The sequence below is a fragment of the Pichia kudriavzevii genome, chromosome 3 (genome assembly GCF_003054445.1).
Source record: "Pichia kudriavzevii chromosome 3, complete sequence".
In the NCBI taxonomy this organism is placed as follows: domain Eukaryota; kingdom Fungi; phylum Ascomycota; class Pichiomycetes; order Pichiales; family Pichiaceae; genus Pichia; species Pichia kudriavzevii.
This window is the reverse complement of record NC_042508.1, coordinates 1-17,548: the sequence shown is the minus strand read 5'-3', so window position 1 is coordinate 17,548 and position 17,548 is coordinate 1. Positions and strand designations below refer to the sequence as shown.

The following is a 17,548-nucleotide window of genomic DNA, read 5'->3' as shown; positions in this document are numbered from 1 at the left end:
GTAGTTCATCACATTTATTGTGTTCAAAAGAAAGAAGCTTTCTAGACAGATAATAAGCTATAAACTTCATATAGGATAATCATAAAAAGAAGGTCAATTGTCGTTAGAGGACATCGTTAATTAGTAAGACTCTGCATCTTGCTTTGCTCTAAGGTCAAAAACGTTGAGTGCTTCCTCAGCAGCCTTGATACCAGATAAAACCATTGCACCGAAAGTTGGACCCATTCTGTTGGAAGAGTCGCATTCACTCAATTCCATACCAGCAACAACCAAACCTGGGAAGACTTCCCTGGTTTTAGTAACAATGGCATCTTCCGCCTTGTTCATGTCTAGACAACCCATCAAGTTTCTCTTGATTAATCCCTGACTTACCAATCTCTTTACGCAAAATGCACCCATTGGACCATCGTGACCGGTACAAGAGATAATGACCTTAGCATTGATGGTGTTTGGATCCATACAAGACTGGTCATCGTGATGCATTGAAACCAAGGTCCAATTGGTGACCACGCCAGCAACCCTAACACCGGTTTCAGTTGGTCTAGTGATTAAGTCTTCCACACAGGTGGCATTGAACAACTTAACATTTGGTAATTCCAAGACCTTGGAGCATAACTTTGTAATGAATAGAGCAGCATGTTTCACAACGATATAGTTGCCTTCATCCTCATATTCCAAGCCGAGCTCTTTGATGAAGACATCGGCTGGTTTCCTCAAGACCATGGAGGAAAACAATTGACCACCGAGGAAGCAACCACCACCAACAGCAACGTTTGCTTCGATTATTGCAATCTTTAAGTCTGGTCTAGACTTACCCAAAATGTAGGCAGCAGTCAAACCTGATGATCCAGCACCAACAATAACGATATCTGATTCTGCATATTTATCCAAGTCTTTGAAGTATCTTGAAGTCATTGCTCTTGAGACTTGGGATTCTCTGATTGGAGCAAACTTGAAGGTATCCCAGTCATAGACTGCCTCAGTTGCCTTTGCAACCTTGGAGTCTTTGTTGGCGACATTGGTGGTTTTCAAAGAGATTGGCACTGATTCTTGCGCAATAGTGGTTGTGGTAGCTGATGCCCTGAAAAGAAAGAAATGGTGGATGTATTTCACGTTAGTAACTGCATGCTTTCCATGTATGGCTAAACCGTTTCGTACTCACATTTTACTTGTCTGTATAAACTGTTGTTTTTAGTTGTGTTGTGTGGAAAAATGGAAGGATTTTCTTTTTGTACTGGGAAATGCTGCCAATGGAGGAGTAGGTTGTGGAAAACAGGTTTCCTTATATATCCTACAAAATTAATAAATCGTCAATACAACAACACAATAGCCTTTTCTAAAGGATTCTAGAGGCTACTGGCCCAACAGCCGAGAGTTGTCAAAGTAAATATTTCTTGAGGGATTAACATTTTGATTGGGTAACAACATTATGTACAACCTCCTTTGCCAGTACGGGACCCATATATAGCACTCCCCACAAGTTCAACCGACTCTATGCAGATATATGTCCCACCCACACCCACGCAAGAGGCAAGCCGTATAGTTCTGCTCCTACCAAACCTCTTCGAGCCAATGTCGTCCGAACACCAATACAGTCTTTGAAGCTACTGGAGAATACACCCTTCATAAAACATTAGTCAAGACGATATTATTAGCAGGGAAAGTTAAATTTTCTATCCCGGAGAATTCTTTAGTTTGTGCATTGTTCCTGTGCAAAGGTTTCTCCTATTTCTAAAATGCCGTAACAATAACTTACACCCGGGAAGCTAACAATCAAACTAGAGTGGTACCATTGTCCGAGAAAGTGATTTCCTATTGTCTAATTTTTTTAGTACGTGCATAAAAAAATTCGGGAAAGTAGTCTCCGATGACTCACAACGGTTCCTTGGAATTTACCGCAGGCTATGTTTGGTGTTTTGTCTAAATTCCGGGACCTCAAGAGGGGGTATCCAACGTAACAAAAGCACATGCCGATTGTTCAATGTTTACCCATTTGTAGCTGGTCGTGTTGATGTTGGTATAAGAAACTACAACGTCGGTGGCAAGTAATCCGTAAGAACAATGAGAACGGTGGGTAGAGGACGGTGTACACATTCGAAAAAAGTCTCCAGAAAAATCTGGGACTATTTTCAGGAGGAAACGTAGACAGATGTAGAGGACTAGCCCTTGAAATTGAACGCCGAAGCAAAAGATAATAATACTTCAGGTGTTTAATAACTACGTTAACTTCTACTTTGAAGGTAATCTTCCATTGCCAGTCAGCTTCATTTGTTAATGATATAAACGGGGAGTTGTCTTTTTGGTTTTGGCTATTTAAAGGCTTATTATCTCCCTCTATTTATCACTCAAAGTTAAGTAAATAGACATCCTTTTCCTGGCCAGTATCAAACACAACCAACAATGAGTACTAACAAAATCACCTTCTCTCTAAACTGGCAACCTGCCCCATACCATATCCCCATCTACTATGCCCAAATTAAGGGTTACTTTAAGGATGAAGGACTCGATATTGCTATCTTGGAGCCTTCGAATCCTTCAGATGTGACCGAGTTGATTGGTTCGGGTAAGATTGACATGGGTTTGAAGGCAATGATTCATACACTTGCGGCCAAAGCACGTGGCTTTCCTGTAACTTCGGTTGCATCCTTGTTGGATGAACCCTTCACAGGTATTCTATATCTTAAATCGAGTGGAATCACTAATGATTTCTCAACCATTAAGGGAAAGAAAATCGGCTACGTCGGGGAGTTTGGTAAGATTCAATTAGACGAACTCTGCAAATACCATGGTCTCAAGGAGAGTGACTATACCGCTGTCAGATGTGGTATGAATGTCGCAAAGTACATCATCGAGGGGAAGATCGATGGTGGTATTGGTATTGAGTGTATCCAGCAAGTTGAGCTGGAAGAATACTGTAAACAAAAGGGTTTGGATGAACAAGAAGTCCAAATGATGAGGATTGATCGGGTTGCCTGCTTAGGCTGCTGCTGTTTCTGCTCTATTTGCTACATTGCCAACGATGAGTTTCTTAAGAATAACACAGAGAAAGTCAGGTCTTTCTTGAAGGCAATCAAAAAAGCAACTACCGAAATTCTTGCTGCACCACAGGATTGTTGGGAAACCTATGTTGACTTTAAACCTCAATTGAACAACAGTCTCTCATACAAACAGTTTGAAAGATGCTATGCTTACTTTTCAGCATCGTTGTTTAATGTTGACCGAGACTGGCAAAAGGTCACCAACTATGGTAAGAGATTGGAAATTTTACCACCTGACTACAAGGCCAACTATACAAATGCCTTAGTTCCTGGTGAAGAACCTGCTGAGACTGTTGATCCCACCGAAGCACAAAGATTAATGGCAGTCCACCAAGAAGAAGTCAGAAAGAATGGTGGATTCCACAGACTTGCCATTTAATAGTCTTCCCTTTCAAGATGGTTTATTTTTAGTGTTTATGGCATTTTCCTTCTACACCCTCCCTAAACTTTCTCTTTTTTTTTACGATTTTAAAGCAAGCAAACAATTCTTATTTCTATAGCTTAGGTTTTATACTACCGAAAAAAAAAAACTTTGTTATTTAGTTCAAAACGAGGAAGGCCTTCTACGAATGAGTCACACGTTTAGTGTATCCATGCCAACTCAAACCAAATTAAGCAACTGCATAGCAGGGGAGAAAAAGTTATTTTCATTCGACAGTATTCTTTTAGCTTATACATTTGGAATCAAATATAAAGACATTATATATAGATTAAACATTATACTCCAGATATGATTCCTAACTCAGAATGATGGTTTTATAAAAGAAAAGGCTGCCAATGGATTGCGAATAGACTACCAATGGTAGTGCACTGCATATTTCTTGCTCCTATTTTCTTCAAGATAACATCCCAATGCAGAACTACAAAGTTACGCTCTAAAACGTCATAGTGGCAATATATCCTAAGTTCACTGAAGATACTTATGTTTGGTTTGCGATAACAAGACACTCCCAAGAGTGTTTATATTCACATTTAGACACCCTGACTATCAGATCCTGAATATGCGGAAATATTACCAAAACGGGAAAATTTCAACAAGCGTATCTTTCCGCATTTCTGTAAATAAGAGACAGAGATTGCAAGGGGTATGCCACAACCACCTAACCACTAATAAACAATAATATTTAAAGGCAGACGTATTTCGTGTCCCATGGAGAATTCTATGGACTTGCTTCTCAATCCCAAACGAAAATCAGAGATCTATAATTGTCATGCAACTGCCAAGGACGCTTTTGATAGGTACCGGTGGTGTGGGTACCATTGTAGCCTACGGGCTTAAATACACTGGCAAGACCACAGTTTCGGTGGTTGTTAAAAGTGATTATCCCAGGGTCAAAGAGGCTGGTTGGGAAATCAACTCATGCGATTATGGAAAAGTTGAAAACTGGAAACCAGATCATATTTACCCAACGGTTGAAGCTGCGTCGGCCAATGGGGACTACGACTATGTTGTTATCACAACGAAGAACTTACCAGATATTGTCAAACCTGAAGAAGTTGCCGCACCGGTGATCACACCGGGCAAAACCACTATTGTTCTGATCCAAAATGGATTTGATTTGGGGCGTCCCTTTATTGCCAAATATCCGAATAATTTTTGCTTATCAGGTGTCTCTCATATCGGCTCGCATAACCATAATGGAGTAATCAGCCAGACCCAAAATGACAAGTGTTTGATCAGCTACTTTTCCAACCCAACCTTTAGTAAGGAGGAGCAAGAGGAAAAGGCTAAAGAGTTTGTCAGCTTGTATAGTAATGACAGAAACACGATTTCTTACTTTCCCGATGTTAAGTGGTACAGATACAGAAAATTGGTCTATAATGCGACGCTCAATACCGCATGTGCTTTGACTAGAGTCGATACTGGTAGGTTGGAATATTCAGGTGCATTAGAGGCTGTCTCTGTTCCAGCGATGCGTGAGGTCATCAAGGTTGCCAAAGCGGATGGCGTTGAATTACCTGCTGATGTTATCAACTCAGTTGTTCACTCGGATGATGGTGATTACTTCAAGCCGTCTATGCTTGTTGACGTTGAGAAGGGTAATCCGATCGAGCTGGAGGTCATCTTGGGCAATCTTTTGATTGTCGCAAATGAACTTAACGTGGAAACTCCAACTTTGACTGTCTTGTACAATCTACTCAAGGCGACTCAACTAAAGTTAAAGGAAAACAGGGGACTAGTAAGTCTTCCTCAAAAAAGACCTATTACGGATAAATTTTTTTCTTAGGACGTTATTCATTATAAGTTAGTTTTTGATACTCTTATTTAGACTGTGGAATGGCGGTATATTTTTTACCAATCCACTTTTGTACTTCTTTTTTCCTCTAAATTATGAACACTAATTCACACAGCATTCCTAATGTTTTAGTATTGACCAAGGAAAACACGTTTGTACGAGCTTTCTTACATTTTTTTCTTTTTATTTTCAAAAGTACGACGTATCATGATCATCTACAAGACACATAGGAAATCCATTAAATCACTAAACTAGTTAAAAACAATATTGAGGGACGTGTCTACAAAGTAGGACTGTGCAAAAGCCAAAACTATAACGAGTACCTAAATCCAGGGTTTTCAAAGTCAGTTAAATCTGCAAAAGCGATATTGTCAGGAATTGAATACTTCTCACCTAAAGATTGGATTATTTCATCCTTCTTCTTATTACGACACGTGTAAATAACATAAAGAGCAATTATGAGACACGTACCAATGGCAAAAGAGGCGAGCATTGCAGCTTTGGCGCCTGAGTATCCCGGTGCTTGTTTAGCGTTAAATGTCTGTGGACCAATTATATTGCCGGCACAATAGCCTACTAGAAAGAATGTGTTAACTACCACCTTCTTGGTAGATCCGGCAATATTCGATGCTATGGTTGAGCATATTCCTGCCGATACAGCTGTTGCCATGTAGAATGATAGGTATCCAGCCAACCTCGAACCTCTACTGTCTGTAAAATTTAATAGACACATTCCAACAACCACTGTGGTATTCACTATAGCACAAGATACCAACCTCTGGTTTTTAAGCAAGTAGTAATTAAAGAGTGCAACACATAAAGGGAAAATAATATCAATTCCTCCGCCTGGCATATTCATTAGCAACGCATCGGCTGTTGAGAATCCAAAATCATCCTTTAACAATATGGATCCAAAGTTATTGAAGCCTCCGTTCGGAATTGCGTATGAAATTCCATAGACAAAAAAGATGTAGGTACACGGGTCAAAAATAGCTTCTTTGCCTTGCTTCCATTTAAATTTTTGGTTACCAAAACCTTGTTGGTTTTCCTTTGCCCTTTCAACAACATAGAGTTTCTCCTTTTCGCTCAAAAACCATGCTTTTGTAGGAACGTCTGGTATATGAAGGTAGCTGACAAAGCCAAGGCATAAAGTAATGCAACCAGTTATGACGTAAACGCATTTCCAAGATGGGAATGTTTGATACCCGGCTCGATGAACCTGCAACCCATATGCAATGCCGGATCCCAAAATAGTACCAAAACCTTGCATACCCCACCAAACACAGGTTCTTATAAACTGTTCCTCCTTCCTCCACCACTGAGAAGTTAGTAAGATATATGCTGGATTCATAAACCCTTCGAAAACACCTAGAAATACTCGACAAACTAAAAATCCTGCTGCATCGGTACAGGCAGCATGACACATTAAAACTACACCCCAGCAGATGACTGCTATGGAGAGTGTTTTGGAGAGTGGTAGTTTTTGCAGTAATAAGTTTGCCGGGTACTGAAAAATCAAATAGCCAAAATAGAACGAGGACCCTACCCAACTATACTCTCTCAAACTCATATTCAAACTTTCTTGCAGGCCCATAATTGACGCATAAGAGTTGGTTGTCTTATCCATCAACTGACATGACATTAGAGCTATGATCACAGGCAAAATTGCGTAGTCGATTTTCCTTAGGACTTTCCTTTCAAAGTCGGGATCCATCTCCAGATCGGCAATATCATCAATATATTGCATTGCTACATCAGCATCCTGTTGATGAACTTCAATCTTCTTCCCATTCAAGGCAACAACAGTGGAGATCACAGGATCACAGTCGTCCAAACTTGAAACTTCCACCGTATATAGACCTCCTTTTTCGTTATTCTGCAATTTCTCTGGCATTTGTTGATACTCCCTGTAGTGCCATCATAGAGAAATAGCTAAATCCAAGGATTGTGTATGCAAGGCATTTTATACTGTTCCAAAAGATAGCAGCAGTGTAATATAACAATCTAACTTTGCATTGTTTTCCTGATAAAGTATATCTACTATCTTCTGCAGCTAGGCTCAAGTCGTTATCAAGAATTAAACCTCATTTAGACGTCGCCAAATACCGCCCCTCAACTTATCAGGGGGTGCGGAAGTTTTGCAAAATTTTGTTACAGAGAAAAACATCGATAGCAATTGCATGGAAACTCACACCTTAGGTGGTAATGGTAAAAGTTCCGGTTGTGGGGAAGGAGGAGAGAGGGTCATTTCTTTGAGCAAATTTCATCAATAGAGGTGACTGTGTGTTTCATTCATGGTAAATTCAAAAGACGGTTTTGATATGATTTACCACCCTATAAACTAGCTGCCTTTTGCTTTTGATCATCTAGACACCTAGGTAGCGTTTTTTTTTCTTGTGTTTGACTTTGATAAAGAAACGGATAGTCAAGAAAAGATCCTTTCATGGTTGACCAGGAAAAGCAACCTATTTCAAGTGCAAATATTAGTGTATTATCTGACACGGATCTTTCTGTTGTTGCGATTGATGAAAACATCCAGGTTAATGAAAATGGTCTGGTGACTTTTGCTGTGGAGTCTACTTTGAGAACACGGAACTGGCCCTTCAGGAAAAAAATGACATACACAATATGTTACAGCTTTGTGACATTTGCAGCACAGTTCAATTCCACCACAACATCCTCTGGTTACTTTTTTGACAGAATGAGAGAAAAGTTTAACATCAAAAGTGAAGTGGCGGTCTTGACTGTATCATTGTACATTGTTGGTATTGCATTTGGCCCCATGATATTTGCACCCCTCTCCGAAGTTTATGGTAGAAAGCCGGCGGTGCTGATCCCATTTTTTTTTCTTGTATGTTTACGTTTGCTACAGCCATTTCGTTCAATGTGTCTTCTTTGATGACTTGCAGATTTTTTGCTGGATTCTTTGCTGGCGCCCCAATTGTCTCCGCTGGTGGTGTTTTAGCAGACCTTTGGGATCCCTCCTTTAGAGGGGTTGCATTTGCAATATATGCATGTTTTGTTGCTAATGGTGCTTCTTTTGGGCCAGTTGTTAGCTCCCTTTTGACGAATAGTAATAGCAGTGTGGAATCCTGGAGAATCACGCAATGGTTTTGTGGATTAGGGCAGTTAGTTCTGTTTGTTTTGATGTACTTGTTCACAGAGGAGACTTTTGAGAATAAAACCTTGCAAAAACTGGTAACGTGGTACAGAATCAAAGAAGATAAGTGGCTGCTACACACTAAAGCAGATACAGTTTATTTGGACTTCAAAGGGATGCTACTTTTACATGTTGTAAGGCCATTTGAAATGCTGTCCATACCGGTTGTGTTTACCATGGCATTGTTTGCAAGTTATGTTTACGGTCTCTTCTACCTAATGATAACCAACATCTCGACTGCTTTTGAATTATCGAGGGGCTGGACGGGAACGATTACGGAAGTTCCAAATGTTTCATTATTTCTAGGAGTTGTATTTGGCTGTATTGGGAACATTTTATGGGCACTCAAGTATTTGGAAATTGTGAGGAGCAACAAAGGGGAGGCAATTCCTGAACAGAGGTTCCCCATAATGATGATGCTTGGCTGGATGATGCCAGTGGGGATCTTTGTTTTTGGATGGACCTGTGATGCCAATATCCACTGGATTGTTCCATGCATTGGTGTTTCAATGATTGGGGCCGGCTTTATAACTATATTCCAGGGCTGTATTAATTATCTGGTTGATTCCTATCCAATACACGCAGCTTCTGCTATTGCTGCTAACACGTTCATGAGATCCGCCTTTGCCGCTATCTTTCCTTTGTTTGCAAAGCAATTATTCGTTAACCTGGGGGTTCACTGGGGTTCAAGCCTAATTGGATTTGTTGCTTTAGGTATGATACCTATCCCCTTTGTGTTATTTGTTGTTGGGAAAAAACTAAGAGCATCTCACTGGGACAAACTTCAAGGATAGAATTCTTTTTTATTACAGCCACTTTTTCTTTTTTACTTGGTGGTTGGTCTGTTAGAGGCCTCAAGCTAAAACTAAATAACTTTTACATGAACGAAGTATATATTAGGAGATCATGAGAACGTTGTCCTCTAATTCGTCAAACAAATCTCGTAGGTACTGATCCCCGGAATGGTCAAAAATATTCAGGAGGTTTTCCAGGCTATCTTCCTCGTTGATGGTTCCACCAACATTAGGTTTGATACCTGTTTTATTTTCATCGCTGAATGAATGGATGTGTTTAACCATATCCCGGTATTTTTCGCATGATAAGTAGGAATCGATGCTAATGCTTCCCTCGATAAAGACTCTTGAACTTGATATATCATTAGTTCTGGGTGAGGATAAACCTCTGACCTCACAAGAGGATTCTATTGCAGCTTTAACTATTGAAGAGAGTCTTTCAAAAGTGTCTCTAAACCTCAGTGCTGAATTCCATCTTTCGGCTAATACGTATAAAACTGTCTGACAAGCACTTATTGTCTCGTATATCAGACTTTTCCTCTTCCATTTCAGCACTTTTAGCTCCGTATCCAGCCATATGCAATACAAAAATGAGATCCCAGAAACAAAACAACAGTGCATAGCTAACCAAGTGAAGCTCATTTTTTCCTTCAAATACATGTTCTTGTAGTTTATACAAATTGCCGAAGCGCTTTCGGTAAACACCTTAAACCATTCCAGGTGTTCTTTGGATGAGCCTTTTTTCCTTTTGGAAACTTCTAGAAAGATTGGCTTCAATAGTAGAAGAATAGAGTTGTGATATGAAATCAACGACCAGTTGTTGGTTTCGAACGTCGAAGAGGCATCATTCTTAAATGGGAAAGTAAGGATCCAGTCATTCAGTTCAAGCAAAATCTGAACTCTTGTTGTTTCCATATTCTCTAGTTGATCTGTCAAATGCAACGGTTTATAAATAAACGTGTAAATATTAGATTGAATCCTGCGAAGTTTGATTACATGGCAGGCGACCCTTGTCTCACAACTTTCGATAGAAAAGGGTGCATCGATGTCTATATCCGAAATACTAAAAGGCCTACCCAAAACTAGACCATTTATTCTTTCGATGCCATATGCAGACCAGAAGATCCTAGATTTTAGGTCTTGTACTTGAAGCTGATGTGCGGTTAGCTCCTCGTTATTTCTAGTGTATGGTTTTCGGTGAAGCCCTAAAATAACGGCAGTCCTAATTGCCAAACCTATAGCCTGCCACCCTGAAGAACTATCAGGCATTTTTTGAGAAAATACCGCTATTAGTAGAAATGCCTGAACTGCATAAATGGTAGGGGATTCGATTGTCCTGTTGGAATACTGGAAGGCCTTAGAATAGTATGCTCTTGTATACTGACTTGTTTGAATTTTGTTGGAAACATCATGTAGTTGAGAGCTGATAGCAAAGATCATGTAAATAAAGAAATTGGGAACTTGTTCTTGACTCTTTTCTGTAAGTACCAAATTGAAGCATTCTTCCACATAATTCCAATCCAAGAATGGATATTGACAGTGAACAGATTCCTTGTAATAGGATAGAAGCTCGCTCCCTGATTTGATATCAGGATGACTAAAGGGAAGCTCCAAATTCAAACTGAAGCCGCCGTCTTTCCATGGATGTGGTTCTTCAAAGGGAGGGCATGTTAATGAAGTGGAAATCACTTTGGCAATCGAATATGCCGATGTTTCGCCAATATAACATGGCTCGCCTCCGGCCCCCAATGTAATGAAACCAACTTCCTCTGCCAATACATTGTCTTTGTTCAAAGTCGGAGGATACTTTACTTGTGAAGTTGAGAATTTGGTTTCAAAAGTACGAGCAACTCTATTAGATATAGTTTCGGCGCCAGTGGTATTTTTTGATTGAAGGATGTCCAGTTTTGATGTTAGCTCCTTGACTGATTTCTCTAATGTTTCCAAATAATCACGCTTGATTTCTTTCCCATTTGGTGGATATATCATTGTACATTCCAATCCCAATCTTTCACATGTAGAACATACCGGATACTTACCGTCACATTTCTTTCTTTTTTTCTTACATGCACAACATGCCGCCATCTGATGCTTGCCTCCTGAACGACGGGTCCTCAAAGGTCTTTTCAACTGTACGTTTTGTTTTTCAGGCTTGAATACATTGATAGATATTGTTGGCTTTTTCTTGTCCATACCTGAGTTCTGTTTCTCCATGTTTTCTACAACACAGTGTTCAGTTGTAGCAATACCAAGAATAACCATATTCCAGAATGCGCCATATTCAACCAATTCCAGTTTTGCTTTTTCATCCAGCTTTTACCCTTATGTTGTTGTTGTTGTTGTTATCGTTTTAGCCATTCCCAGTTTGCCCGAAAATACCTTTTGAACATTGCTCTAACCTCTTATCTCTGAAAAAAAGCACTGATATCAAAATAGTGGTGGATATTCTCCGGGGCAGACACAAAAGAGCGGAAGTTTTCACGGTTTTCCTATTTGGGAGATTACCGTCGCAGATAAGCACATCGGGAGTGTGTGAAAATAGTAGATAAGGACTCGGTGACAGAGCAGTTGCTCTACCTAGGAGGCAGTACGTAGTCGGTACATACTTAGGATACAATGATATTCAAAAAAAAAAAATCGAACCTTGACATTAGTGTCAGGCTTGCCAGAAGATTGCTAGGGCGGTTTTTCTTCCTTGCTACTTCTTAGCCTTCTCCTTAATGCATCTTGTCTGTTCTTGTCATCAGGTACAGCCATACTATTCAAACCAGAGTAGAACCACTTCACCATGGTAACTCCATCAAATACAGGAAGCTTCGTTGCTTGTTGTATAGCCTCAGAGTACGGAGGCATCTGTGTACACTCCAATACTATAGCCCCAATATCTTGGTTCTTCTGAACAAGCTCGGTTGCTAAATTTACCAGTTCTTGCTTTACTTCTTCTGCAATGTATGGATCTCCACGAGTAATGATCCTATGCAATGCACCTTTGGGGTGGCAGCCAGTAACAATTACTCTCTTCAGCATCTCGTTGTTGATTCCAACACCATTGAAATGAGTTTCACTCAATCTAGCCTCGTCAAAAGTAATGACCCCGACTTTCTTTCTAGGTCCTATTATAGCTAAAACATAAGGCACTTGCAACAAGCTACTGGTGGCTATTGGTACTTCGATCTGCTCCGCCAGTCTCTCCTGTATCTGTGCTAGAAATCCACAAGAGGTAATTATGCCAATGCAACCTTTCTTTTGCAAAACTCTGCAAGCGTCGACAAAAAGCTGAACATAGCTGTCTGAAAAACTCTGAGAGTCAACTACCTTCCACAGAGTTGCCCCTATAACCTTTTCTTGTATAACGGGAAAGGTATACGTCTCAGAAACAATCACATCTCCGGGTGGTCGGTGGATGTCCTCTGTGTAGTCCAAACACAATGCTCCTAACGGCGGGGAACCACCTGTTTTCAAATGATGGCACATCGCCAAATGAACACATTGGTTTAGGAGATTACCTCACTTACCTTTAAGCAGAATTGTCGTCCACTGTTATAACACAATGCATTACACTAAGCCAACAGTTGTAGCTTATCTTTCAGACTTCCATGTTTTAGAAACATGCAACCATGCACGTCATGTTTTGCCGTGTTAGGTTGTTATTGGCGGAAATTTTAACAATGCCACGAAAGACTTTACACTTTAAATTGATACCCATTCTTGTAAAAAAAAAGGTACAGCTGGTAGTCCAAAGATTTTACAAACACTATTTCTGAGGATTTCTAGGATCATTTTTTTGGTGTAATACTTAGGATTGTCAACTATAAAAATATCCGCTAGATACTATCAGATTTTACAACTTCGGTGGTTCATGGATGTACCAATCCTTAGGTGTAGCCATTACTGTATCCTCCAAACACCGTGGATCCTCCTTTCCTCCATTAATCGGATTCAATTTCGGTCTTTCTCTCTCCCAGGAAAACAAATCTTTAAACAATTTGTTGCCCGTACCATTGATAATTCCAACTGCAACATCCCCGATGCTACCTAACATCATAAATGCATGGCCAGAATCGCCGCCCATCACAAATACAGAGTTCTCTTCATAATATGGACAGAAGGATATTAAATAATCGTTATCTTCGCTGTCCGAGTACCAGCACAATCTTGTCATTGTGATTTTCGGTATCTCCGGTATGTGTTCTCTAACAAAGTTTTTTATCTGCTTCAATGCAAAAAGCGGAATGTTAGTCTCGGTCTCATCCGGGCTCCATTTGGTCTTAACTTTAGAGTTGAGGCCATTTTGGGGGTTTATCCACTTCAAACCCCTATACCCAATTTTCAGATAACCTCCTGTACAGGGGAAACCGTATAGGCCTCCTATTGCGCCATCTCTTACTTTATATGTCCACGTTGGAAATTTAGACTGGTTGAATCTTTCCTTGAGCTTCTCGTCGGTAATCTTTATCAAGCAGACGGAACCGCCTGTAGCTTCCAGCTTCTCACTAGCTTCGGGGATAACTTCGGTTGTCCATGGCCCTACACAGACAATTAAGTGATCGCACTTATGTGCCTCATTGTCAAGGGTTTTAATTCCAACACATTTTCTTTTCAGTGTTTTGCTGTTGAATTCTAATAAAAGCTCCTTAAACGTGCCGCAGTCACCGAAAAACGTCTTTAGTCGGTCTTTGCCCATAGCTATGCACTTTTCCAATATCCATCGGCACGATTTGTCAGCCAACGTCATACCACCGGTAGTGTCCAAAACACCTTGTAGGTTTTTACCTTTCCGTCTCATGTCGAAAGGATCTACTGAACATGGATCGAGGCCTTGTTTAACTGCCCTTTCACCTGCATCTGCATCTGTGATATGAATTGAGTGCTCCGGCATGTTTTCCAACGTCAACCTTTCAAACTCTGGCAATTCACCTCTATCGGTGAGGTGAACATTGCCTGTGTTTAGGTATATTGGCTCGCCGCCTTCCCATTTCTGCTCCGCAATCTCTCTGTTCCACCTCTGGAACTTTTCACGGCTCAAGAACGACATTTTTTGGTAGTGAACTTCGGCACCATAACTAGAGCGGAAGATCTTGTTAAGGTCTGAAGAGGGACTGTCGCATCCATCAAAGTAGCTGTACCTCTTTGCAAAATAATCCCGTTTGTCGTAGAGTGAAATGTCCTTGTAACCATTCTCCAAGAGGGATAGAGTAGTTGACAATCCCATCACACCAGCCCCAAGAACAATGATCCTCTTATCTTTATCCATGATGTCTGTTGCTTATTTGCTATAATGCACACTGCTTCTTCTGGGCATCCTACTATACATAGTGGCGTACCGGTCGACTCTGGCGAGATAAACATACTATTTATAGTAGGATATAGTTCATCATACACCTGTCGAGTGTTGTTATCTAGGCAGGAATAGTTTAGATAACAAGTGCGGAAATTTTACACCACACACACACACACACACACACAGACAATAAACGTCCACAAGTAGAATCGGGTTACGGAGTTATCTTACCATTCTGGTTTAGGGCTTATCTCTTCAGGTCTTTTTGGTTTTGCAACCCTTTAGGGGGCAATGAATTGGGTATGAAATGCAGAATATATTCTGGTGATATATATGTAATTGTGTTATAGCTTGAGAATACGGAAGTCGAAGGTGGCAGCACAAATCGACTCTTTGTGAAAGATATGCTATAATGACTAACTGTTTTATGTGGTATTTCGGAATATTTAGCATTGGAGCTTTCAAGAGACAAGCAAAGCAAAATGTTTTTGATTCTATGTAGGCATCATGCAGTTGTGGTATCGGAATTGCCAGTGATTACGAATGTTTTCCAAAAGTGTTTTGAAACGCAGTTTTTATCTTTTCGTGTTTATCAGACAATCAAAAAAACAAACTTAGATGTAATAAAAGAAGAGCGTATGTGGTAAGTTCCCATTTTTTTCTTCTCTAGAATGTTTTCTGGTACGTATCGACATACATAGATTGGATTTTTTGTGATTATATGTACTTTGTCAGTGTTGACATAGATAACAAAAAAATGCACAGCTTGCAATAAAGAGAAATCTTTCTTTTCCGCCAAAAAAAAAAAGAAGAATAAGTAAGATAAGAAAAATCCCAAGCAATATATAAGTGTTTCCTCGACTCTACTACAGAAATAACTTTCTTATTTCTTGGGTGTTGATTGAGACACATGGTTTTTCAATTTTACTAAGCATCATATTAAATAAATTCTGTCAGAATAGTGCCTATTATGATATCTAGTAGCTATGTTAAAGGATGTTAAATTGAAACAAATTATAAAGGACTTTATAGATAGCATCTTATTTATCTTAGGAATAGCATTGGAAAACATACTGTGCATCTATCCTTGGAAACCGCGTTTAATAAGGAAATTAAAGCGATGAAAAGATCCATACCTTTCGGTTTTATGGGCTACTCATTACCACAAGGTTGTATATTAAACATGATAAAGGACGATAACAACCAGTGTTAAAGTGCAATATTAAAAGACAAACTCCAAAAAAAAGGGGAGGTAGGTCTTAAATCAAACGGCTGGTGTCTTTGAATCATTTCGAAGAAAAGGTGTTGCAGAATCGACACCGTGTCTTAGGGCGGTAAGATACCTATTGGATCCAAACACCTTTTAGATCATTCCTTTGGGCATTCAGTACTAGATAGTTACTACAAATGACATGGTTCAAATCGATAGTGAATGTAACGCCATTAAAACTAGTATTTCATGGACCATCAATACTGCATGTTTTGCAATACATTTTTCACCACCTAGATTCAGCCCTAATATTAACATGATATGTCTGAACCATTCAGTTTAAGGTAGAACACAGTCTTGATATCCTTGGCAACTAGAGATGCTAAGTCGAGTTTTTTACTAATTTTGTAGAAGCCACTTTGTTTATAAGGATTTTGGCAGTGCTGTTGCTGAAAAGAAAAAACTGTGTATTGAAAAGTGTGTTGGTAACAAAAAAAGTGTCCTCATGGTTCAAAATCACGGTTTCCTAGGTGCAGGAAAAACAATCAGTGAAGTCCAATACTTGCTTTTCTTATACTGAATGAAAAATGAAAGACGCATTATGCTTCAGTAAACCTATGTGTCTGCATTAGCAAGAGGCTTGGCATGAAAGTGCAATATGAATAAACGATCTTCGAGGCATATGAGACTGAAGTGTGAGAAGGTCCTTCTCTGTGAAAATGATATCTAATAGATGGTATTCTGCTTTGCCAGAGGCGTCATCACAATAGTTTCCTGTATGCAGCAGATATCCAAACACACAGAAATGTTAGAGCACATACCCGGTTAAACATGAGTCTGGCTAAACTGCTACAACGCTTACTATGTGGTTTATGGAGGAAGCTAGAGTTGGTAATGGATAGGAGAAATGACTGTAGTTTGTCTGGATGCTCAGCATATTGGTTCTATTTGCATATATTCCTGCAAGCATTGTTCGGCATATTCAGAATTCGTGTGGTTAGTAGCGATACCTGGTCTCTTTTATCAAGCAGAGGCAATGCGAGAACAAAAAAGTCCATTTGTGGGGGCACACCATGAAACTTGAAGTCCATACCACACCCAGCAATAATGTGATTTCCAATTAGTTCTGCTTGCGGTTCTCGAACCAGTGCCGGCTGGATTTTTACGCGGTGTCTTTTTCCACTGGACCAAGAGCGCGAGCAATTTTTTTCCAAAATTGTAGGAGACCTCATCAGCGGATTTTGGGTATTCTGTTACTGGTTGTTTTAGTTTGCTGGTTGTTATTTGCACTCTATGTATCTGTTTGTATTGATCAAGGAACTATCTTTTATCTGATATTTATATTTCTGACAAATTGTATCTGGGGAGTGTTTTTTGTTCAAAAACGTTTAGTAAAAATTATCATGCAAAAATTAGAAGAAAGTAGAAAAATAATTAATAATTTATTAGTTGAAGTTTGATCTTTTAGAATTCATCTGTAAGAAATCATGAAGAAAATGATCAGAGGAATTTGTTTCCAACATTAGTGTATCTACAACTGCTATCGCCAAAGTAGTGTTCTTACAAACCAGGTAGAGTTATTATTACAGGGAATTTGTATCCAACATGAAACATGTAATTTCACTATATTATGGGCCCACAACAGATACCCCTGGAGAAAGAATATGAACTAGGTAATTAAGAAGTCAGTCTATTAAATAAAAAACAAGTCCACTAGTGGCAATGAGGTGTGTTACAATATGAACTAGGAGCGAGGTGTGTTACAATATGAACTAGGAGCGAGGGTTACAATATGAACTAGGAGCGAGGTGTGTTACAATATGAACTT

The 17,548-nt window shown here is 39.6% G+C and overlaps 8 protein-coding genes across 8 annotated transcripts, besides 1 other annotated feature; 3 read left to right on the top strand and 5 right to left on the bottom strand.

Moving 5' to 3' along the window:
- Positions 1 to 120: 120 nt before the first annotated feature.
- On the bottom strand, positions 121 to 1,164 carry C5L36_0C00170 (uncharacterized protein; the record flags this gene model as incomplete). Its single annotated transcript, XM_029465689.1, has 2 exons — positions 121 to 1,081; positions 1,163 to 1,164. Coding segments are annotated over 2 exons (963 nt in total).
- A 1,236-nt stretch (positions 1,165 to 2,400) lies between these two features.
- C5L36_0C00160 (uncharacterized protein) lies at positions 2,401 to 3,417 on the top strand (the record flags this gene model as incomplete). The annotated part of the gene is made up of 1 exon (XM_029465688.1): positions 2,401 to 3,417. One exon carries the CDS (start codon positions 2,401 to 2,403, stop codon positions 3,415 to 3,417), a length of 1,017 nt encoding a protein of 338 aa, XP_029321548.1.
- An 832-nt stretch (positions 3,418 to 4,249) lies between these two features.
- Positions 4,250 to 5,266, top strand: C5L36_0C00150 (uncharacterized protein; the record flags this gene model as incomplete). The annotated part of the gene is made up of 1 exon (XM_029465687.1): positions 4,250 to 5,266. The coding sequence occupies one exon, from the start codon at positions 4,250 to 4,252 to the stop codon at positions 5,264 to 5,266; it is 1,017 nt and encodes a 338-aa protein (XP_029321547.1).
- Positions 5,267 to 5,585: 319 nt separating this feature from the next.
- On the bottom strand, positions 5,586 to 7,169 carry C5L36_0C00140 (uncharacterized protein; the record flags this gene model as incomplete). The annotated part of the gene is made up of 1 exon (XM_029465686.1): positions 5,586 to 7,169. The coding sequence occupies one exon, from the start codon at positions 7,167 to 7,169 to the stop codon at positions 5,586 to 5,588; it is 1,584 nt and encodes a 527-aa protein (XP_029321546.1).
- A 959-nt stretch (positions 7,170 to 8,128) lies between these two features.
- Positions 8,129 to 9,229, top strand: C5L36_0C00120 (uncharacterized protein; the record flags this gene model as incomplete). Its single annotated transcript, XM_029465685.1, has 1 exon — positions 8,129 to 9,229. One exon carries the CDS (start codon positions 8,129 to 8,131, stop codon positions 9,227 to 9,229), a length of 1,101 nt encoding a protein of 366 aa, XP_029321545.1.
- Positions 9,230 to 9,331: 102 nt separating this feature from the next.
- C5L36_0C00110 (uncharacterized protein) lies at positions 9,332 to 11,491 on the bottom strand (the record flags this gene model as incomplete). Its single annotated transcript, XM_029465684.1, has 1 exon — positions 9,332 to 11,491. The coding sequence occupies one exon, from the start codon at positions 11,489 to 11,491 to the stop codon at positions 9,332 to 9,334; it is 2,160 nt and encodes a 719-aa protein (XP_029321544.1).
- Positions 11,492 to 11,905: 414 nt separating this feature from the next.
- Positions 11,906 to 12,703, bottom strand: C5L36_0C00105 (uncharacterized protein; the record flags this gene model as incomplete). The annotated part of the gene is made up of 1 exon (XM_029465683.1): positions 11,906 to 12,703. The coding sequence occupies one exon, from the start codon at positions 12,701 to 12,703 to the stop codon at positions 11,906 to 11,908; it is 798 nt and encodes a 265-aa protein (XP_029321543.1).
- A 367-nt stretch (positions 12,704 to 13,070) lies between these two features.
- Positions 13,071 to 14,483, bottom strand: C5L36_0C00100 (uncharacterized protein; the record flags this gene model as incomplete). The annotated part of the gene is made up of 1 exon (XM_029465682.1): positions 13,071 to 14,483. The coding sequence occupies one exon, from the start codon at positions 14,481 to 14,483 to the stop codon at positions 13,071 to 13,073; it is 1,413 nt and encodes a 470-aa protein (XP_029321542.1).
- A 2,965-nt stretch (positions 14,484 to 17,448) lies between these two features.
- Positions 17,449 to 17,548: a telomere.